A 23695-nucleotide genomic window follows, 5' to 3' on the forward strand; every position below is an offset into this window, starting at 1 on the left:
ATATTGATTCCAATGTGAGTAAATATATCTTAGTGCCTACTTCATCAAATTTTAAGCCAAACTCTTGGCTTAACAGGAACATGTCTACCTTGAATTTGATAAATGCTGAGCCTGTACTACGCTCTGCTGTGTGTGTGTGGGGGGGGGGGGGGGGGGCCTGGAGGCCTTGTAAGCGCATGACTTCTGAAGCGATCAAAACTTTATTTAAAAAAAAAAAAAGAGTAAGAACTTAAAAAAAAAAACTAAAAGTCAACCATGAAAGGCAAACAGTACAGTGACAAAATAACACACACCACGTGACAAAACACATGTACCACATAAAAGCAACCCCACACTGTGTGGGGGGGGGTAGGACCCCCCTGTGGTGCCGTCGTGTGAAGCTGCAAACGTTTCCTATGACCTCTGTGCATCTTCATCTAGAAAACAAGGGGTTGAGTAAGAGGGCTCTACGGTGGGGTCAAGACGGCCTCTAGCTATAGAGCTCTGTTCAGTCCCCGGATGGGGCTCACTGGTTTGCAAAGTGAGTCTTAAGGCAGTTTAAGAATCATGCTCAGAACAACTCAGCCCAAGAGACTCTGGGAGGCCAGGGATGATTTTCAACAGAGCCTGAGCTGGGCACTGCTGGCTCATGCCTGTAACCCTAGCTACTCGGGAGGCTGAGATCTGAGGACTGCGGTCCAAAGCCAGTCCAGGCAGAAAAGTCCCCAAGAGACTCTTTTCTCCAACAAACTACCAGAAAACCAGAAGTGGCGTTGTGGCTAAAAGTGGTAGAGCACTAGCCTTGAGCTGAAGGGCTCAGGGACAGAGCCCAGGCCCCACGACCCCGACGATCACCACCACCACCACCAACAAAACCCACAAAAAACCCCAAAACAACAAAAACTGGGGCTGGAGAAAGGGGCTGGCTTCGTTTTACTTCCATGCAATACCCCAAACACAGATGTTTTGGACTTATCTTGAGGAAGTGCCCAATGCTCGTCTTAACAGAGACACCCCCTCCCGAACTTCCAGATGTGCCGCTGAGCAGCACTCACGACCAATCCTGGACCGGTGTGTGGCCAGGGGCCTGCGTGAGCTGCCAGGCTACGGCTGCTGCAGTTTTGGTGTCATGGGCCAGAAGCACAGATGATTTCTCTGAAGAATGGCACCAGACTTTGTGGAGATCTGAGTAGCTCCTTAATTTAAGTCTGTTGTAGATCAGAGTCATCAGATTTTGTTTTTTTGACACCTAATTTAAAGCATCTGATGTAACCGAGCCTCTTAATACCGCAGCTAACTGAGGAAGAAGCCCAACGTGGGCCGCTCTGCAGCCTCACGGGCAGAGGCAGCCGCAGCGAGAGGCCGATGAACTCATACGTCAGTCTGGCCTGGTAGAGCATTTGTCAAACGTTTCACAGCAGGGCAAAAAAGGTAATAAGCAAACTAATCTTGTTAGATCTTTATTAGTTTTACTTATTCTGGTTATTATTCATTTTGGGTGGCTACCAAGCTCTGGGCTGTGGACAGCCTTCATCAATTAAGCCTTCTTTGCTCATTAGTCTGTTCTCGTTTGCATCTCAGGACATGTGAGAGAAAAGAATTTGAGCATCAAATGGTGTCTTAGGGCACAGTTAGGTATAATTTAGTTGGAAAATAAATATAACTCAAAAGAAGGCTTATTAAAAATGCTCTGTAAACCATCTCCAATATTGTGGAGGAGGTCTTCGGGATTGATACTGTACGCAAGAGTCATAAATCACCTGTGCGTGCACCTTGCTAAAATTTACCTCCCGGCAGGCTTGCCTGGGATCTACTGCTGAGCAAAATTTATAATCTCATCTATGGAGTTGATTATAAAGCTTCCGGAAGCTCATATAAAAATGCTGAATTGTACCCATCTGTACATGATGATCCAGTTGGCCACAGGAAGTCAAGCTCAGGTCCCACCTACCATCCTGGGCTCTAGTCCTTGACTGGGAACAGCAGCGTCCTGTTGCTAGGGAACCACCCGAGGTCTGCGGTGTGTTCATGTGAAGTGCATCGAAGGGGGATGAAATGTATCAGGTTCAGTACACACCTGCCCGCTGCCCCGCCCCAACCTCGGTCAAGGGGCACAGCCCTGGCTGTGTGGGTAGGGGTCAGGGTGAGCCTAAGTGGCCTCTCTGCAGCCTCAGACTCTGGGAAGGCAGGGACTGCCTTCTCTTACTGATGCCTGTTTCAGGCCAAGCACCAGGCCCGATGCCTCTCTTCTGGCAGCAACTCAGTACGCTTTTTGACAAGTGAATTAGGCCAAAAGGACTTTCCCCAGGACTATGGTTTATCCCTAGGATACTGAATTTTAAAAATAACCCGGTGAGATTTCAACCAATCTGAGGACGATGAAACAAGTAACTTTTAATCTCATCTGTGACTAAAGTAAAAAAGGGTCTAGCTTGATGCACTTGTGTTTTTTTCTTTTTGGTTCAGCACTTCACTGAAGTAGTTTGCATTTCCTCGCTTATTTTTGGTTTTGTTTCTCACATCCACACCGTGTCCCCAGCAACACTGAAAAGAGTCCCTGAACGGGGCGGGGGCGGGAGATGGAGGGACTGGCTGGCGGGTGGCATCTGTCCTTCTGTCCAGGTGCACACGGTCACACAAGCATGACTCATTTTTCCCTCTCGTGGGGTTTCTGTGGTGCGTGGTGGTGGTGAGTGTTTGTGCGGGGGGTGGGGGGGTGGGGGGGTAGGACTCCGCCTCTTTCTTACCTGGTCCTTCAGTTCCGACAGTTGGCCAGAGAGATTGGTGACCAGCTTCATGGTGGACTCCAGCTTCTCTTGCAGGTTCCGCAGCTCGTTTTGCTCTCCCTCCGAGTCACTGCTCACCAAGGACATGGCCCGCATCCTGGGGAACCAGTCCAGGTTCCTTTCCTGGAACCCACAGGGGAGAGCGAGGGTGAGAGTTCTTCTTTTGGTCAAGTCATGGGGCTTGAACTCTGGGCCTGGACGCTGTCCCTCAGCTCTTCAGCTCAGGGTGAGCGCTCTACCGCTTGAGCCACAGCACCACTTCCAGTTTTCTGGTGGTTCATTGGAGATCAGGGTCTCATGGACTTTCCCACCCGGACTGGCTCTGAACCGTGATCCTCAGATCTCAGCCTCGGTGTGAGCCACCGGTGCCCAGTGAGAATTATTTCTAATAGGGCAGAGGTAGGAAAGCCTTCACTGTGTGACTTTCCCAAGTGACATCCCTCATGACATGGCCTCTGTCGAGGTTACCGTTCTGTTTATTTTTTGACCATTTAACAACAATCTTTTTAGTTGTAACATAACGGAGCCCTTAATTCTTTCCCGCCCCCCGCCCCCGCCCTGGGCTATTTAGAAACATTGTCCGAAGGGGTTTCACGTCACTGAAACATGTCCACTTGTGTGTGTGGTGCATCTTGGTCAGTGTCACGCCTGCCCCCTCCTGAACGCTGGTTTTTCACAGTCCTAGGGTTTGAACTTTCAGCACCTCATCCCCCCCCCAAATTCTTAGTTCTTAGAAGAGGAACTCACTGTAAAATTAAATACAGGGGGGGAAATGGGTTTTCAAGTTAGAGTCCCAGAGCGGCAACTTTGAATACTGCCACTGCGGCTCTGACCTTTGCAAATGACTTTCATGGCTGACGAGCTCTGCCTTACGTTTGGGTGAAACAGGCAATGTGAAGGCAGCCATTTTTAGGTGCACAGTTCAGCGGTGTGTTTTTCATCTTCCCCAGTGAGGCTCCCGCCCTGTTGGGTACCCGGGGCGACCCCCATCCTGCGCTCTGTCTCCGAATCGGCCTGTGTCAGTACTCATGTGGTGTATTTTACAAAAACCCTACTCAAGATAAGCTACGTACAAATACTGGCAGTAAAACGAAGCTGAAGGCTCTGTATACTGGCATTAAGAGGTGTGTGTCTATGAGTTTGTGTGGGTGAAGGGGTTGTTAAGTGGCCAAAAATGAGGAGTGGGCTCCTTAACCGTGTCCCCAGCTTTTAGCTAGTGGACACCGGCACTCTGTCCGGGTGGATGTTGTCCACTAGTACAAGTCAGCCTTTCTGATGCCATTACTTATACATGTGAATAGTATTTCTCACTGTAAGTGAAGTCTAAGCAACAGGAGCCAGGGACAAAAAGGGATTCATTCTAGATCTGTTTGCTATCATTCTCACCTGGACCACATGGCTGGACCACACACAGAGAAAGTAGTATTGTCACGTTATGCATCTTATGAGTCAGCCACATTAGTGTATTAGTACAGTCAATATTTTCTGGAGGTAAATATTTTTGGCTTTAAGAACCATATGGTCTCTGTTACAACTATACAACTACTAGGCTAGTATATGCGCCCCCCCGCCCCCGCCTCTGCCCGGTAATATATAAGGAAATAGACGTGGAAATATTCTAATGAAGCATTTCAAAATGGCGGTGGCAGACCGGCTTTGGCCCATGGCCAGAGTTTCCCAACCTCTGCTGTTTCTAATAGAAGGCATCAGCATAGTTAACATAAAAAGCAAAAATTCCATGAGCCTAAATATCACACATCGAGTGAGATCATTCACTGTTCTGACCCAAGGCCATCGCGTCAGGTAGAAGAACCAGTTACACAAAATTTCAGAGGGCAAACCACCTTTCAGTGGGGCATCACGTGGACTTGAGAGCAACTGAGTAAGACGCCAGGAGGGTGCACCAACTACCGGGAGCTCACTGCTCCCTGGCTGATACTCAATCCCCTGAGCGGAAGGTTGGAAGGATACAGGGATGGACTCATTCCTGCATGGACCCTGATCATCTAGGCTTCAACAGTGGCCTGTGTAGTTTGCAGCCACTACTGGAGGACAAAATGCAGTTCCTATCTTCCCGAGTGGAGAGAAGCGCTTGACTGGCATGTGACTTCAAGTCTGTGCCTGTAGAGTCATGGGCAAAAAATCATTCAACAAAATAGCCCATGTTTAAGAGGCTGCCTTAGACATCTGCAGTGGGCACTGGTGAGTCAGGCCTGTCATCCTAGCTACTCAGAGGCCGAGATCTGAGGATCACAGTTCAAAGCCAGCCCGGACAGGAAAGTCCGTGAGACTCTGAACCCCAATCAACCACCAGAAAACTGGAAGTGGTGCTGTGGCTCAAATGGTAGAGTGTTCACCTTGAGCTGAAGAGCTGAGGGACAGCGCCCAGGTCCAGAGTTCAAGCTCCACGACTGACTAAATAAATAAATACAAATAAAAAAATTCTGAAGTGTTTCTTTGCTAGAGAAGTCACCAGCTCTCTACTATAAAGCCGCAGTTGACCTAGCACTGGTTAGATTCATTGTCCATCCATCTGCCCACCAAGAGAATAATATCCCCATGATCAAGAGTATGTGATGCCCAGTGTTCCAGAAGGCAGCATTGCGGAGGGGCTGACAGGGGTGAACAGCCCCTGCCACTAGGCTAACCAGCCCCTGTGAGAGGAAGAGACAATGACGACCAATCCGGCCGTCAACACTCAAAGCTTCACACCCAGGAAGGCCAAACCCAGCTGCCAGAGGCCCTAGATACCCACTGTGGACTGTCAGAAATGTCAGGGGAACACACCGAAGAGGAAAGACCAAGAAGTCCATTTGCACTGTCTGACTCTGTAGAGCCTCCGGGCACACCACCCATTAAGATATGACAGAATGTGCCCATCCACGGTCTTACCCCTGCATGCCACCTCTGTGTGCACAATGCAAGCAAACGAGGCTTCAAAAGGAAGAGTGACGTGGCCCCTGGGTAGAGGTCAGACTAATGACTACTTTCTTTTTTTTTGGCCAGTCCTGGCACTTGTACTCAGGGTCTGGGCACTGTCCCTGAGCTGGTTAGCCAAGAGCTAGCACTCTATCACTTGAGCCACAGCTCCACTTCCAGCTTTTTGGTCATAATTGGAGATAAGGGTCTCATAGACTTTCCTGCCCGGGCTGGCTTCGAACACTAATCCTCAGATCAGCCTCCTGAGTAGTTAGGATTACAGGCATGAGTCACCTACACCCAGTGAATGGCTGTTTTCTATAGGAGATCCTGAGAATTATCTAGTGCTTGCCAATTTTAAGTTATAACCGAGGATAAATGGGGATATTTAATACTTAACTTGAATTCACGTAACAAGTATAAGCCTTGAAAGTATTTTTAAAAAATGTAACAAATTTTACAGATCCTTCTGGATCTCCACATGCTTGGCTCATGGGATACAACAGAAAGATATAATGGTATCTCAATACAAGATATAAGCATGAGTCTCCAAGACAGCCCCGGAGAAATGGCTTGGATACCTAAAAGGAGACAGGGCTCCTTAGTTGAGGAGTGGAGATCTAGAAAGAAAGAAAACAAGCACGCTCCCCAGCCGTGGAGAGGACCATTAAAAGACAGAACCAACTGCCAGCAACTGGATGTGAATGGGGCAGGCCCGAGGAAGGTCAGTACTTGGTTCTGCTGGTGCCAAAGGGCGGAGGTGGAGGAAGCACTGGAGTAGCTGGAGCTGGGGGTGATATGAGGGAGACTGGCTCAGAAGTGAAAAGCATGGGGTGGGGAGGGAAAGAGAGGGAAGGGAGAGACCGGGGTGAGGATGTTCTGCTTGATCAGATTGGGGGGAGGGGTAGGAACACGGAGTTAGCAAGGAACAAGGATTCACCTGTTGGAACTTATTATTGATGTGTGAATATATGCTGCGCAGCCTAAAAATGTTAGTGAATTCATCAGAAATTTGGCTCTGCAACCTCTCCTATGTTCATTTGCTTAGCATACCCTACATAAAAATAGGAAATGCAGATTTCCAAAGGAGACTGCATGAATGAGGTCCTCAGAAAATTCCAGAAGATCCATGCGTGAGTCTGCACACAGCTTAAAGTTCAGGGAGCAGTATCGCTTCCTAATCCTAATAACAAATGACTGTATAATGACAGATAAGAATGAGAATTGCTTTCTGTGGTAGATTTCCATCTTCTTTCCTGGTGTGTGTGATTTCTACCCCTTCCTCCCAGCAAGGACTGTCTCTGAACAAACACAAAATGCAGGCTTCTTCCACTTCCTGAATGTGTATGTGTATGTGTATGAGTCTTGAACTCAGGAGACTGGGCACTGTCCCTGAATTTTTGTGCTCAACGCTAGCACTCTACCACTTGAACCACAGTTCCATTTCTGAATTTTTGGTGGTTAATTGGAGATAACCAGTCTAGTAGGCTTTCCTGCCTGGGGCTGGCTTTGAACGGTGGTTCTCAGATCTCAGCCTTCTAAGTAGCTAGGATGACAGGTGCGAGTCACCAGTGCCCTGATAGTTTCTGTGCCTAGCTTAGGGCCAAGCACCGAAGATCCAAAGAGGAGAAGGATGCGGTTCGGCCTGCAGAGTGCACTAGTTCAAGGACTATCCTATGGCCATGGTCTAGGGCAGGGCTCAGATTGTGGGCTTTGCCTCTGGAGAAGCTCTAGCTCCAAGACACGAGTTGCCAGTGAGTGCTGACTGTGCGAAAGGGGCCACTGGTCACCAAGGCCGCCACCAGCTCCCGTAGTGAAGGAGAGGACTGAAATCGACATGCTTTTCCCTTGATTTGTGTGGCTATCCGCGCACATCTGTAATCCTGGGACATGCAGGTTCCATGGGAGGAGGGCATGGGCAGCGATAATGCATCCGAGGATCCTATCTGCAGGTTTAGCCCAGGCGGAAAAGTCTGTGAGACCCTTATCTCCAAGTATTACCAAAAAGGCAGAAGTAGAGGTGTGGCTCAAGTGTTAGAACGCCAGCCTTGGGTAGAAACAGCTAAGGGAGAACACCTAACACCTGCACACCCTACCCCGAGGACCTGGAGTAAAGCATGAAACCGCAGCTAACTGTAAAGATGTCAAGAGAACCCCCACCCCTCCCCCTGGAAAGGTCACAGGCCTCTCGGGGCCATAAACTCTGACCCTGGGAAGCTGCCTTCATCCTCCACAGTCCAGGAGACCTTAGACGCAAAGGAAGAACTGGAGTTTCACCAGCCACCCCTGCCACCTCCTTCAATTCCTCATAATGAAAAGCTGGTGCAGGAAGGATCCCACAAGTTCCTAACTCACACTGCACAGAATCCAAGCAGCCTGGGTAGCCTGCTCTGAAATCTGTAGACTCCCAAATTTGAGACCCCAGCTATTGCTGGTATTTTATTATTGTTTTTTTAGTACCAGTACTAGGGGCTTGAATTCATGGCCTGGGCACTGTTTCCTTAGCTTTTTGGCTCAGGGCTGGTGCTCTACCACTTGAACCATGGCTCTACTTCTGGTTTTCTTTGTGGTGGTTCACTGGCGACAATAGTCCCATGGACTTTTCTGCCTGGGTTGGCTTTGAACCATGATCCTTGGATCTCAGCCTCCAGAGGAGCTAGGATTACAGGCGTGAGCCACCGGCGTGCAGCACTGCCAGTATTTTAATTAAATAATCATCTGGCCTGTCAAGTCAAATATCAAATTACCCAGTAGTTAAAATTAATTAGCAGTTCTAGCCAGACTGTTCTCTCAATTTCCAGTTGGTTTTGCATCCTGCTCATTCAGTGTGGTGTAACGCTCCTCACCAACAGGTTTGCCTCGGCACAGAAAATCTACAGCTCCAAATTAAAATGTTTAGACTATTCCAATCTCTAGTGTGGGAGCAGAGAGAGAACACCTAAATCCTGTGACTTTCTATTCAGCTAAGGATTGCTTAGAAAATGCTGAGCTTGTCTGAGTGCTAAATTATTCCAGCAAAGCCTGTCACCCGCAGCTCTCCACCAGCCTGAGTCTGAAGGCCTCGCAGTGTTTGCATAATCATGCCAGAAAAAAAAAAATCTATTCAGGATCAAAACTATGGCTCACTGTCTTGGCTTCAGTGCAGTTTTGGGGGAAAAAAAACCCTCATCTTTGACTAAGACATTTTGTGTGTACGTGAACTCTTTTGGGATGAGTACGTGTTTGAGGTGGGCAGGGCGGGGAGGGGGGTGGATTGTGGGGCCACAGAGCATCTGTCTCTCTGGGTCTGAGACAACCCCTGGGAGCTTCCCTAACTCTCCTTGCTACTGGCATCTCACATGCCAATGTCATGAGGCACTGTCTGCCCTGGTCCGGCTACAATCCGGCCAGGTCGGGCTGTTCCCGTCACTGCAAGGGTTTCCTCTGTCAGAGCAGACAAACTAACTGAAGCCACAGCCGGAAGCCGGCTGACCACAAGCCCCGAGGTTCTGCTTAGTGCTCTTCTAGGTAAAGCTGGAAAAGTCCCTGCAAAGGCACACGCTGAGGTGTTACACCCAGGGGTGGCACTGACCAGCCTCTTCAACGTCCTTGACTAGAAAGGGGGGGGAGTGGGAAGGAGGCAAAGAGGAAGAGGAGGAAGGAGGGAGGGAGAAAGGTGGGAGAGAAAGGTGTTGGATGGTCTGCTGCAAAGGCTAATCATTCTGAGGTTTTTTTTCTTCCCAGGTTCAAGTGAAGAGGCTGTTCCAAGAAAGACTCCCGAGAACCATCGCTCCTCAGAGTCTGCTCAGGTAGGGAATTCAGTTGATCACCTAAAGAGTTGGATGTAAATGGCTGAATCCATGGTTACTTTAATGGCCTATAAATCTCACTAGAAAAAAAAAAAGTTTGTGGGGGGGGGAGGGGGGCGAGGGTGAAAGAATTATGAGTCATGAGAAGACGGGTTCCAGATAAAAGGGGCTGTGGCTCATTGAGCCTGGACCAGCTCCTTCCTCTAGGCAGATTCTAGACCATCTTTTCAGTCCAGTCGCAGCTGCATTTCTTCCTGTTTTTCTTAGCAAGCAAAAGTGAGACAGGAGTGAGTGGGGGGGGGACCCTTCATTCCCACGTGCTCAATCCCTTGGGAACGGCCCTTTTTCCAGAGGAGGAAGAGGATGGGCAGGATTGACGCTGATACCTAACTTTGCAAAGGCAGGGTGCAGGACCCTCAGTGTGCTCGAATTCACGTACCCCTTTGGTGACCTAGGTAACGACGCTCATTTCCCCCCTAAGGCTACAGTAACAGACAAGCCAGAATTTCTTGCTCATGATGATCATGATGCTCAACTGAAATTTATATGTTAGAAAAAATCACGAACACCCCCCCCCCCACAACAAGTTTGGACATGGTAAGTGGTACCACACTCTCAAGAAGGGAGAAAGGATGGACGGGAAGGGGGATGGGATGGATGGGGGAGGGGATGGATGGGGGAGGGGATGGACAAGAGTGAGGGGGATGGGATTGACAAGCAGGAGGAGGACAAGATGGATGGGGGAGGGGGGGAGGATGGATAGGGGAGGGGTGGGATGGGGGGGGAGAGGAAGAGATGGACAGGAGGCACAGATGATTCCAGAGCAGTGGGTTAATGTTCCTAAAACTGTAAAGTAGATTGGTGACATACATTCCTCCCAATGCATAGAATATGCAACACTGAGATGGACCCTGATGTCAACGATGGACTTCAAAACTAACAGTGGACCAGTATTTGTGTATCGCGTGTGTATGCCACAGTGATTCAAGACTTTAACAAGTGGACACACAGGGGAAGGGAGGGTAGGGAGGCAGACAAAGGGTCACCGGGGCAGGCTGCACTTTCTGCTCCATTTTTCTGTAAACCTGACATTGCTCAAAAAAAAAAAAAAGTCTTATTTAGAAGATGGCTGCCGCGCCTCTGAAAATCCCATGTTCCGTAGACCCTGCACAGCTCAGGCACGGTCTGAAAATCCCGTGTTCCGCAGACCCTGCTCAGGGATGGTCTGTGACACAGTCACGGCAGCAAGAGCTGCAGGATGGCAGTGGAAGCCGAGGAGAGTCTGGTGTGACTTCTGCGTGTACACAGTGGAGTGAATGAGTCAGCTCCTTCAACTCAAGGCGCGCGCTCTCCCTCTCTCTCCCTCATACAGAAATCAGCAGCTACTGTACTTGTACTCGGTTACTGTTAGGATCAAATGACTGTGAACGTGTCCTGCAAACTGTAAGCCATTATGCACAGCATTATACACAGCAATGTCACCGCCCAAGGTCACAGAGTTAGCCCCTGATGCAGGTTATCAACCCAGGATCTGTGCACCACTCCTCGGGAAGCTAATTTCTCTTTCAGAGATACTAATTTCTTTCTTTCCTCTCCCTCTCCCTCCCTTCCCCCCATCTCTCTTTAAACCAACCCAACCTTTGAGCACTGTCCAAGCTGCTCACAAGTTGGGGTGTCAGCCTGTTTCTGTGTTGGAGCTCTGAATGACATTACCAAAATAGGCCACGGTTATATAACCGTCAGCTGGGTTGCAGTGACCAATTACCCTTCCCAGACTTGGTTAATAGTTGTTCTTGGATGATACAATGTAACAAAGACTGGCTAGTGCCAGCCCAGGGAGCCGCACCCTTTTCTGATGAAATCCCTGCGAAGCGCCAGCTGCAGACTCATTCCTCCAAGTCATTCCGGGGCCACAGGTGAAATGCACCCTGGGTACCCGCGGGCACCGTGAGAAAGCAGGCCTCGCCACCTGGCACGGCACAGCTGGATCCGGGGCACCTGGGGCTGCCACCGGGGGAGACCAGAGGTCAGAGGAGCAGAGAGGAGGCCACGCCGCTGCCTGGGCTGGGCCCGGGCAGGGTTGGCCTGTTGCGAGATTCCTAAGAAAGAGCAATCCGGAGACAGAGTCGCTCTTTTGCCAAACCAACCTCCCAACCGCCTCATGGTATTTTGCTTAGGCCACGTCCTTGCATTTTTCAATTAGCTGAAAAATCGACCAGGACATTCCCTGTGGTTATGGTGTCGGCAGCGTTGTTTTTAATAGCAATTTTCATCCATTCTTACTAGATTCCAACACTGACCTGCTAGTTTCATATGCTAACAGTTTGATTGTTTGCTTTGGGGAAAGTGCTCACCTTTCCCCTCACCTTCACACACGGACACACAGACGCCATCGGCTCTTTCCTAATATGCCAGGCACATGGCCTGTCTTTATCTCCGTGGCACCCCGGGGCCCCAAGCGGGGTTGTGCCAACCAGCTGTGTGTCTGGAAGGGACACTTGCCAGGTACAGCTCCTCCCAGGCCCCTCATTTTCTACTTCCTGTCCCCAGAACTCTGACCCCAAATATTTAGTCCCTTCCACCCCACAGGAAGCCCGAAGCCAGGTGCCCAGGTCCTCATTCTCCCATTTCCTGGCGCCGCTGTGAAGACTCGGGGAGAATTCTGGAGAGATGAACTGAATGAAAACAGTTCTCTGATTCGGACCATTTCCCAGGTTGAAGTTCTTGTTCTTGCTAGGATCCGACTTCCTCTCGGGCCTCGTGGTGTCTGGGGAACAGCTCACCCGTGGCCAATGGTTTCCACGAGTGCAGCAGGGCTTTCTGTCTTAGCTTTGAACTCAAGATCCTCCGGTGACAGCCTCCCACTTGGGAATACAGGTGTGAGCCACGGGTTTTAAGCACACAGGACAGTTTTTAAATGGCTGCACAACTCCAGTGGACACTATAGTCTACCTCTAACAAAGGTATTACTCTGATTGAACAGAAAATGCAGGAGTTCAGGCATGGATAGGAGGTCTGGATTGGAAGGGTCAAGTGGGGGTACCCCAGGGGAGGGAGACACAGGCAGGGGAGGTCAAAGCGAGGAGGAGGAGCGTTAGGGGAATGTGTGTCTACGCCAATGCCTGGAGTATGAACAAAACTGGCTTCCTGCTGGTCGACCTAACCTTCTCTAGCCATAGTCCTCATATTCTGAATTCTCACACACCGGAACCTTCAGTGAACCAGACTCCCTGAGCCCTGGTTTTGCACCCCAATGCCTTTAGGGCGGATGAGAGTTCTGCTTCTAGCCGACCAATGGGGAGAACCTAGAGCAGCCAGCTCAGGGCAGGAGCAGGGCTTCCTGACAGAAGGGGAGGTGGCAGGAGAAGGACCAGGGGTGACTTCACTCCTCCAGACCAGCGGGCAGAACGTGTCAGCAGCCTGGGCGGGGAGACCTGGGTGCAGCGACGGCTTTGTGCAGCTGCCACTGACACGGACCCAAGCTCAAGTGCGGAGGGTCAGCGCCGGCGGGCCGGGCGGCTGGCCGGCTGCGGTGCCTCGGGACGCTGACACACAGTTTCCAGCCACCGCGAAGCCAGGGCCAAATCCCTCTCCACTCCTCTCTCCCTCTGATATTCTGGAACCCGGCGGCTGTGGTGTCAGCTAACTTCAGGAGGTGTTCTGGGAATCACAGGCTGTGTCCTCACCCAGAGCTACGCTGTCAAGAGCCGGGCTGACATTCACCCGATGCTTGCGGCCTCCTGGGTTAGACACACAGCTGTCTCTTGGGTGCTGTCTGCACCGAAGCATCCACACCTGTGCTCCCAGGAGCTTCATCAAGGGACTCTTGACTTCCCAGGATCCCCTCTGGCATTCCCAAACCAAAGTCCAAACCGGTCAGGGCTGCACTGAAGCACAGGCTGTCAAGTGTCGGATGCCAACCGCCCACACCTGCTGCCCGCTGCGTAAGGAAGCGCGGAGCAGGGCTATCTAAGGCAAGGAAGGGCAGGTGGGTGGGGTTGGGTGCCTGCTCTGCAGCACTTTCCTTCCTCTGTCCTGGTTCCCTGAGCGCTCTCAGGATGGCTCCCCACGGCCAGGGGTTCTCCCCACAACCAGGGCCTTGTCCTGTCTAATTACAATCCCTCCGCACCGTGTCCATCCTGAGTGACTTCCCCCAGTCCCTCGACTTACTGCCCTGGCCAGCAGGAAGCCGCCCTCCCTGCCTGTCTGCACATTTTATAGCACCTCCTCTCGCTGGGGTTACTAAAAGTGCAAGACGCTGGCCAGTTCCGCTTTCAGACAGAAGGGAGGGACAGAGGTGTGCACTTCCCGTTTCCATCTTTTGCCCTTGTTAGCATGCGTTGCTTGCTGATTCTTTTGCTTCCACGTCTCCTTATCAAAGACACATAAAACAGTATCTGAGGCCAGCTATCTAATCATGCTTAATTCATTAATATAACTTATGTGCTTGGATAATTTACCTGGTAAAAGTGCTTTTTTTTTTAAGGAAAAAAGTCTCTCTTACATTGCTTTCCTGATACATAAGGCATTTGTTTAGGAAGACCTTTTATTTTGCAGGAATGGTCATGGGGCCCGCCTTCCTGTGTGGCAGCACCCCCTGACCTGAGAGAAGTGTCTGCCTCAGCCAGTATCGGGCTTACAGAGCAACGGATTAGACATTCTTGTGTGTAATTGTTCAGGAGTTATGCTCAGTGGGGTGAGTCACCGGGCGTGTTAGCTCCGCTGGGCTATGATCTGCTCCCTGCTCCTTGCCCAGCCCCAGCCCTGGAAGTTCAGACAGCCCCACACCCCACAGATCTGGCCACCAAGGGACATCTATTCCTTGTCACAAGTGTAAGTAAGGGTTAACAGGGCTTCGTAATATGGGAGCAAGTGAGAATGAACACCTATCCCAGATCTACGCTCAGCCAGAATGCCAGAATGCGATGGGCCCTCCAGCCTCTTCCGTCTCCTGTCTGACACTCCCTGGGGCACATGAGGTGGTCCCCTGGGGGGGGGGCGGGTCAGGCAGCAGCTGGGAGGACCAGGCCCCATCCAACCCCAAGGCTCCAGTCCTGCTGATTTATGCATCAGCCAGTCAGCAGTACTCAGGAGATCCTCTTTCACATTCTTCTCCCCTACCCACACCAGGCCTTCCTTATCTGTCTGTTTTAAATGTGGCTAATTCCAGAGCCAGTCCTGGGGTGGGCGGGGAGGGGAAGGGGTGGTGGGGGGACAGGCTCCTGAGTGAGGGCTGGGTGGAACACACAGGTAATCTTATCCCGGCCAGTCCAGGTGAGGCTGAGTTCTGACTCAGCAGCTCCCGTGTGACCCTGAAGACGCAGCTTGGCCTTCCTGAGTGTCAGGAGAGGCAGTAACCACGCCATCCGCCAGGCTGCGAGGAGGACATAATGAGGTTGTGTACAGAAAGCATGTGGTCGTGTCTGCCTTGATGAAAGACAACCTGTTCTTTATTAGCCGGTCAGCCCTGGCTCTGGCGGCTGAGGGCAGCCCATTTCCAGCGCAGCCCTGGGCACTTCTGAGCCACTTGTGGCTCCATGGGGAGGCGGGCCTCCCTAGGCATTTCCCTGTCCTCAGCACACGCCAATGGACACGCCATCTTGGAGGATGGAAAAAGCACCGTAGCCCAAGGTATCAACAGACAAATAATACTCGGATGAACACCCGAGCCGCATACTCAGTGCACTCAGAAACACACCTCCCAGCACCCAAGAGGCAGGATCTCTGGTGCAGAGATGAAATCCTTACTCATGAACAAAAGAGATGCCTCTGGTTCTCTGGTTCAGTTACTGTGTGTGTGTGTGTGTGTGTGTGTGTGTGTCAGTCGTGGGTTCAGTTACTGTGTGTGTGTGTCAGTCGTGGGGCCTGAATTCTGGGTCTGGGCGCTGTCCCTCAGCTCTTCAGCTCAAGGCTAGCGCTCTACCACTTGAGCCATAGCTCTACTTCTGGCTTTTTCTGCTTATGAAGTACTGAGGAATTGAACCCAGGGCCTCATACATGCAAGGCAAGCTGTTTGGTCTTTTTAAATTATTTATTTTTTTGCCAGTCCTGGGGCTTGAACTCAGGGCCAGGGCACGGTCCCTGAGCTTCTTTTGCTCAAGGCTAGCTAGCACTCTACTACATGAGCCACTTTCATGATTATTTTTAAAACTAGCCTCCCTTTAAATGTTGCCCAAGTTTCTAGCATTCAACATCTACTCTCCTGTTCCTCACTGTAGTTTAAAAAAGGTGTGTGTGTGGGGGGGGGGCTGTATGTCTTCACTAGAAATCATTGATCTGATCTCTCACCAGTAATGGGCCCTTTGAGCAGCCTTAAATTCTCTTGGGAAAAGTAGCATGATGCCATTTCTGTCTAACAGCATGGCTTTCTCACTACCATCTACAGACCAACACACATTCTCAGTTCAACAGCATGAGAACAAAGTTGAATGGTGCTAAAGTTAGGCCTAAAAAAAAGGTACACAGCACACAAATTATTGTGGAAATTTACATGTAGATCAAAGCTAATCAAGTGCGCTTATTTAAATGGCTGGCAACCAAACCTCTTTAGGATCACATCAGGACTCAAGTTCCCATGGGGAAGGACAAGGTGGGGCTCAGTGAGGTCCGGCTGCAGCCACAGCCCGGAATGCACAGCCCGCCTGGGAGCTGAGGGAACCAAGGCGGTGGTGCTCACCCTCCACTCAGTACTGACCATCTGGGGTCCACGTCAGGTCCACCAGGAATCAAGTGTCACCTCAGGATGGGGCCGGGGAACTCAGGCGCCAGTTCCCAGACCAACGGAAGCCTTACATTCGGGCAGCAAAGGCATACACACGGTCACTGCGAAACGCTGGGACAGCTCTCAGACAGATGCAGGGGAGAGGGAGTGACAACACCAGCCGTTCCAGCCTCCAAAGTCAAGAACATTCCAGCACTTGAAAAAGAGGAAGACACGGAGACTCCCCCCACCCCCCACAGGAGGGAGTTTCTAACAATCAAGATCTCCCTCTCGCTGGCAAAGTATCTCACCTAGTCCTGGAACTACAGGAAAGGAAGCTTCTGGCAGCTCTTGGGTCACCTTGTGGCCCTGTGATTCGAGCCTGACCACTGGTCAGGACCTCTTTCCTGGAGCATCTGCCACCTGCCAGGTCTCCATTTTACTTCACGGCCACCGGAAATGGATGTGTGAGGTGCTGTTAAATCCAGATTTACAAACCGGAAACTCAGATCAGCAAGGCCTTGGGAGCTGCAAGGCTATGGGAGCAGAGCAGAAACTCACAGCTTTATCCTGAGCTTCCAGATGCCGTCCCTGGGAAGGGAGGGGGGTCTGGGGGGCATCAGCCTGGCCTTCATTTGACCCAGTGAAAGAGGGGATGAGCAAAGGAGAGGGAAGAGAATATATGCCCTTTTATAATGCACAACTAAATACTGATCTGTGCATGAATGGCTGGCAAACACTTCTCAGCTGTGAGACGCACTTCTTCAGACCTTTCTTGTTTCTCGCCCTCCAGGGATGGCAAGGGATGCACTGTTTTTCTTTATAGAGGGGAGAGGTCCTGTCACCTCAGTGTAGGCAATTTCCTCTCAGTCAGCCTGGCTGTCCCACAATCCTTTTCAACATGGTGTCCAGGCAGACTCTACTAAGCAGCCCCATGCTGGCTTGGGAGAGGTGGAACCTAGCTGCCATCTGCGAAGCGGCTGTCTGCAGGAAGCTCTTCTGAGCTGCACGAAGTTCCCCCTGAGGGACCACAAGGCCTTGCCACTTGGTCCTGCCCGGTGGCCTTTTGGCAACTTTCACTTTCCAGTCCTTTTGGAAGCTTTAGGATCTGAATCTGTGGACTAAAGAGGATGTGTGACAGCACTAAACACCCTCCGCCTTCCGCCATCAGCTACCTGGGGCTTTCCTGGAAATGGCCTGTCTTTAAGACAGCTCTGGGGACACAGAGGTGTGGTGAGCCCTGCTTCCCTCCCTCCTGCCACTCACTGGCTGTGTCTTCTGTCCTCTCAGGATTGGCTTGTCACCCAGACTGCCTGATTTCCCCTTCCAGAAGCAGTGAGTTTTGAGGCCCATGAAGCAGTTCCCGCTTGGTCAAATGAAGGCCAGGCTGATGCCCCCCAGGCTCCCCTCCCTTCCCAGGGACGGCATCTGGAAGCCCACGACAAAGCTGTGAGTTTCTGCTCTGCTCCTCCACAGCTTTGCAGCTCCCGAGGCCTTCCTGACCCGAGTTTCTGGTTTGCAAATCTGGATTTAACAGCACCTCACACATCCATGTTGGGTGGCTGACACGGAGTGACTAACACAGCACACAGTGTTGATATGGGGTCTGTTCTGTCATTGTTCTGAGGTTCCAAGGGGCTTGAGTCTCCCTGGGAAATGCAGCTCAACACCCCCATTCCTGGGCCGCTATGGCTTATTCTCCTGGTGGAGCCTCCACCACCAGTGCTGAGAGGATGGCTCCGCTTGGGGGGGTGGGGTGGGGGGGGTGGGCAGGGAGGGCTCTAACGTTCTTCTGCATCCCGGAGGCCTGCACAAAACATCTGGCCCACCAGCGACTCTGATCTACTTCAGACTTAAAAAACTCTCTGGTGTCGGGTGTTTTTTTTGTTTTGTTTTGTTTTTGTCAGTTGTGGAGCTTGAACTCAGGGCCTGGGTGCTGTCCCTGAGCTCTTTTGATCAAGGCGAGGGATCTACCACTTTGAGCCACAGTGCCACTTCTGCTAGTTAATTGGAAATAAGAATCTCATGGACTTTCCTGCCTGGGCTGGCTTCGAACCATGATCCTTAGATCTCAGCTTCCTGAGTAGCTAGGATTACAGGTGTGAGGCACCGGCGGCCAGCTCATGTCAGGCGTTTTGACAAGACATCTCATGCAGTCAAAGCCAAGTGTGCACAGGAAAACTTGCTGGAATGGCATGCGGAGGTTCTCTGGCCAGGCTGGGTGGCAGGCAAGGGGTCACTCTGTCTTAATCCCTGTCAAGTGACTGCTCACAAGACTCCTGTAAGTCTCTGTGATTGAGACAGAGGCCCCAGAGTGACTGCAGTGTTAGGTGATTATCTGAAAATTTCAGAACTGGCCCCAGAAAGATCTGAAGACTGGGAACCGACAGACACTTCAGAGGAAAGTGTGGGTTGTTGCCCGGGACGTGGCAGGTTTGTGTCATCCGCACGGTCAAAATGGGTTTCTTTGTCAGTGCCAAACACTCGAGGGAAGGCAGTGTGCCTTGCCGGTGGAAGCTAGTCCTGATCTCGCCCTGTTGTGTCTCCTTACCCACAGGAGTCTGCACCCACCAGAGCCTTCCCCGTCCCTCTGAACAACGTGACTGTGGATGCGATTTCCACACATCTGCTCAGCCCCTTCTGGGCCATTCATGGGCAACACGCTTCCCTTCAGCTTGGCTTTTGTCGGCCAAAGGGGACAGACAAACCCTCATCTTCATTTTGGAATGTGTGTTTCCCTCCTCCTTCTGCGATCATTTTTCCTCCTTCCCTTCGGCTTGTCTCTGGCCCCTGTGTTACCTTCTCACTTTCCACATGCTTTGGGGAAGTCATCTCTGCTGTGAGGCCTGCCCCCGACCCCCCACGTCAGGTAATGGTAACGAGCAGACACAACAATGGACCTGGAAGAACAGCATGTACGCGAGAGGACGCACGGCGGGGATCAGGAGTTCTCTCCTCGGCAGCCACACAGCCCGTCTGGACGGTAATCTCCTAAATCACCGTGTCCTGTCTCCTCTGTGGGATTCCTACTACTCTGCGGGTGACTCACGCACCAGCAGCCACGACACTCCCTAGGAGACATGGAAACGGTGAAGTCCTGCTGGCTGAGTCAGAATTTGAGCTTTAACTGAGATCTCCAGAAGATTTCGACGTGCATTCAAATGTTGAAAGCCCCAGAATTAGGCTCAAAGGACGTCAAGGTACAGATCGCACAGTATCCCCTCCTGAGCCTGGACGAGGCCCAAGCCTGCCTGACCGCAGCACTGACCGCTGTGCTGTGCAACAGGGCCCAAGGCCTTCCTGGGTGGTGTGCAACCGTCAGGAAGTTTACCACGAAAAGCTCTAAAGTCACATCTGCATAAGACACAGCAGGGCTGGGCGGGCAGGACACTCAGGTCCTGGGCCGCTGGGAGGAAGGCAGTGAATTGTGGAGCCCCTCTTTGCAGTGGGCGGGAGCCAAGGTACCTCCCCAAACCTTCTTTGCTTTTACTGTTTGTGCCGTTTCACTTGGTCACGCGATCCTGAACATGCTAATGAACCTGGAGAGCGCAGGTCTGGAGGAACAGCACATCTGGAAAGACGCTCCCCCGCCCCCTCTGGCTGGGATACGGCAGTCCACATTTCCCATGTAGCAAGCTGAATCTGACCCCAGTTCCTCCCATCAATGATCCTTCCTGAGGCTTAGCAAGGCAGTTCCCAGAAGGCCAGGCTGAGCCCAAACAAACAAATCATGAGGAACCCTACCTCGTTATTATGCTGCTTGTGAGACCTCCCCTCCCCCCCATCTTAGAGACCAGGCCTCATTCAAGCAAAGTGTTTAAAAAATATATGATATGAGGAGGAAAAGAAGATGAACACAGACAGGAAGCGAGGCAATAGAGTTTGATGTTTTAAGGCACCAGTTCCCATCCTGGGCCAATCAATCTCTGAGCCTTGTTACCTGTTCCTTTGAAACAGGCCGGCGGCAGCTGTGCAAGGGTCCTGAGGACCCCGAGAGAGCACGACGCTCACAGGGCACGGCCCCTCACCCACGCGGAGGCCTCACGCAACGTCCGATGCCAGTTTCCTGGTGTACGTTTCTCCAGGGCTGGCAGGACTGAGCTGAGAGGCCAGGCCGGGTCCCCAGGGCCACAGCCCCACCCTGTGCACGTGCCGCTCACCTTGATCATCTCTGCCACGTAGCTCTCGGGCCCCGTGTACTCGGTGGAGTCCTTCACCTTCACCAGGACGATGAAGCACAGGTAGTGCCACATGTTGTGCTCTTCCTTGATGTGCTCCTCAAAGGTGACCGTCTTGTTGTCAAACTTGTCTCTTTCTAAGCCTAGAAAGGAGACAGAAGCCCCAGCCCAACTCAGTCAAAAACGCAAATATACAGTAACACAAAAACATGTACATCAAGGGCTGGGAAAGGGGCTCAGTGGTAGAGCGCTTGCTTGCCTTGCATGCATGAGGCCCTGGGTTCGATTCTTCAGCACCACATAAGCAAAAAGAAAAAAACCGGAAGTGGCGCTGTGGCTCAAGTGGTAGAGGGCTAGCCTTGAGCTGAAGAGCTGAGGGACAGCGCCCAGGCCCAGAGTTCAGGCCCCACGACTGGACCAAAAAAACAAAAAACAAAAAACCACATGTACATCTGTAAGTGGGTGGTGGGGGGAGTCCCTCTCTTTTTATGAAAGTTCTAGAATTTGAATTCAGGGTGTCAAACTTGTTAGGCTGGTGTTCTACTATTTGAGACAGGCCTCTAAGTCCTGCTTTTTTGCTAGCTATTTTGGAGATGGAGTCTCTTGGGAGTTTTCTGCCCAGGTAGCCTCCTGAGTAGTTAGGATTACAAGTGTGAACACCACTGATGTCCAGGTAAAGAAGTTGACAAGGCCAGGCACCAGTGGCTCGTGCCTGTAATCCTAGCTACTCAGGAGGCTGAGATCCAAGACTTGCAGTTCAAAGCCAGTTTGGGCAAACTCTTATCTCTAATTAACCACTCAAAAGCTGGAAGTGGAGCTCAAGTGGTAGAGCACTAGTGTTAAGCCGAAAAAAAAGCAGCTGAGAAACAACACCCAAACCCTGATGTCAAGCCCCAGGACTGACACAAAAAAGAAAAAAAAAATTAAAAATGCAAGAAGAATAAAAGAAGTCATTATATGGTAGTTTGGCCACCATATAATAATGGATTCTGGCAAGAAGCATCACTGGTTATAAGAACTAGAGCTGGAAAGTCTAATGTGAGAAATCATAGAGTATTTAGAAGGTATCGAAGTATCTCCCCATGTAGAACGACTCTATGAAGGCTAAAACTTGGCAACTACCAACTTAAAAGTCAGTATCACAAGTTACGATGACTTGTTGCCTTGTGATATGGTATATTGAGGAAAGAATGAGGATACATGCTTGATGTTCCTGTAAAAAAATGCATAGCTTCAATTCTACATGAGAAAATGGCAGGAAAGCCTCAAGTCAGGGGACAGTCTATAAATGTCCAAAACAAACACAATGACTGGGTATCACCCCAAACCTACGGCTTGCAAAGGACATTACCAGAAGGAATGATAGTTCTAAGTATGTTTTGATTTCTCAATTGGGTAACCATATTATAGACATGTAAGAAAACAGTCTTGTCTTTAGGAAATGTGCACTGAGATATTTAGGAGTAAGAGTTTGGTCATTCACACCCATATAGTTCAAATGTGTGTGTGTGAACGGAGCAACAGAGAAACAGTATTCATATCTGGAGAATTTGGTGTGAGGAGTGTGAAGAATATGGAGAAATTCTTTGTGCTAACCATATGATTTTTCTGTGACTCTAAAATTAAGTGAAGGAAAAAAAAAGTGTAAAAAATAGGTTTGATAGCCGTGAGCCAGTGGCTCATACCTGTAATCCTAGCTACTCAGGAGGCTGAGGTCTGAGGATCACAGTTCAAAGCCAGCCAGGGCGGAAAGTCTTTTTTTTTTTTTGGTCCGGTCACGGGGCCTGAACTCTGGGCCTGGGTGCTGTCCCTCAGCTCTTCAGCTCAAGGCTAGCGCTCTACCACTTGAGCCATAGTGCCACTTTTGGCTTTTTTCTTTTTGCTTATGTGGTGCTGGGGAATCAAACCCAGGGCCTCAGGCATGCAAGGCAAGCGCTCTACCACTGAGCCACCTTCCCAGCCCGGAAAGTCTTATTTCCAGTTAACTACAAAAAGCTGGAAGCAGAGCTGTGCTCAAGTGATACAGTGCTAGCTTTGAGCAAAAAAAGCTTAAGGACAGCGCCCAGGCCCAGAGTTCAAGCCCCAGGATTGGGAATAAAAACGTTTGAAGAATTGAAATGTTTAAAATGAAAACACTCATTTTAAATATATATGGAAGAAATTTATATTTAGTAACTAAATTATACATAATTACAAGATGATTACTCGGCTCCCACTTGACATTTCCATATGCATTTCCTGCAGATAGGCTGAAAATGACCTGCCTGGGTACTGTAGCACCTTTACTGAGCAGTTCACTCCTCAGCCCCGGGCATCCACAGTGTTCTGTTCCTCTATATTGCCCATTAATGCAAAGAAGTCCTTATTGCAGTACCAATTACATGGAAGGTTCAAGAAGGTAAGGGACTAGACTGTGGGCAGTGGCTAGTAGGTGGCAGGAGCTAGATCAGAACCCAAGTCTGTTACACAAGGCCCGAGCCCTACACTGTCATAAATATTCTAAGAGGAACATTTTGATCCTATCTGAGGCTGGAGGAAATATGCCTGTGTAATTCCCTTAGAATGGGTCCAAGGGAAACCGAGGCAGCCCAGGAACAAAGACACTCTGCATTTGTCCTAAATGATGTGTGGTGACATGTCTGCTCTTAGTACTTAGTTCCTAAGACAGATGGGTGTCTGCTGTACAGAATTCATCCACACTCCCAGTATTTTCCAGAAAAATCAGAGCCGGAGTAGAGCACTGCTCCCTGCCAAAGCCACACCCAGCGGCCACGCCCGCCACCTTTCCACGTGCTATGCCATGCGGGCCGGCAGGCGGGGCAGGGAACTCACCGCAGATGAAGCATGTGGTCTTCAAGATCTCCTCTTTCTTCTGCTTCTCACTCCTCAGGTCGGCGAAGGTGTCAATGATGACCCCAAAAATCAGGTTGAGGACAATGATGATGACCATGAAGAAGAACAAGAGGTCGTAGATCACTCTCGCGGCAAAGAGGGGCTCCTAGGGAACGGGGGGGGGGGACACAAGTCAGGGGACCCCCTTGCAACCTCCTGCCGTGCAGAGCCCGGGCCTGGCTTCAGCCCGGCCCATGTCCCTTTGTTAAACTGGGTACAATTGCTTCTCCATTCACCCCCCAGAGTCCACACTGTGCATTTTCCAAGTGTGGGATACAATCCAAAGGTTCTAGTCATGTCTGGAAATGTGGGGGGGGAGGGCAGACCCAACCCTGAAGGGGGCAACCTGTGTCTAGGGACGGAGAAGCACAGTGCCCTGCCCACGCAGCTGGCCACCCCACAGGGCTCAGCACCAAGGGAGCCAGTGGTTCCCAGCAGCGCCACTGTGCTGCG

The 23695-nt window shown here is 50.8% G+C and overlaps 1 protein-coding gene across 6 annotated transcripts in view; it reads right to left on the reverse strand.

Annotated features, from left to right (window-relative positions):
* Positions 1 to 23695, reverse strand: part of Itpr1 (inositol 1,4,5-trisphosphate receptor, type 1) — a 296948-nt gene that overhangs the window by 6884 nt on the left and 266369 nt on the right. For all 6 annotated transcript variants that reach the window (XM_013010462.1, XM_013010458.1, XM_013010461.1 and 3 more), the window contains 3 exons: positions 23183 to 23348; positions 20333 to 20493; positions 2727 to 2888 (listed from right to left, as the gene is read on the reverse strand). In XM_013010462.1, the coding sequence (XP_012865916.1) occupies positions 2727 to 2888; positions 20333 to 20493; positions 23183 to 23348 (489 nt within the window). The remainder of the gene's footprint in view (positions 1 to 2726; positions 2889 to 20332; positions 20494 to 23182; positions 23349 to 23695) is intronic.

This window comes from Dipodomys ordii, unplaced genomic scaffold (assembly GCF_000151885.1).
Source record: "Dipodomys ordii isolate 6190 unplaced genomic scaffold, Dord_2.0 Scaffold12, whole genome shotgun sequence".
Classification (NCBI taxonomy): Eukaryota; Metazoa; Chordata; class Mammalia; order Rodentia; family Heteromyidae; genus Dipodomys; species Dipodomys ordii.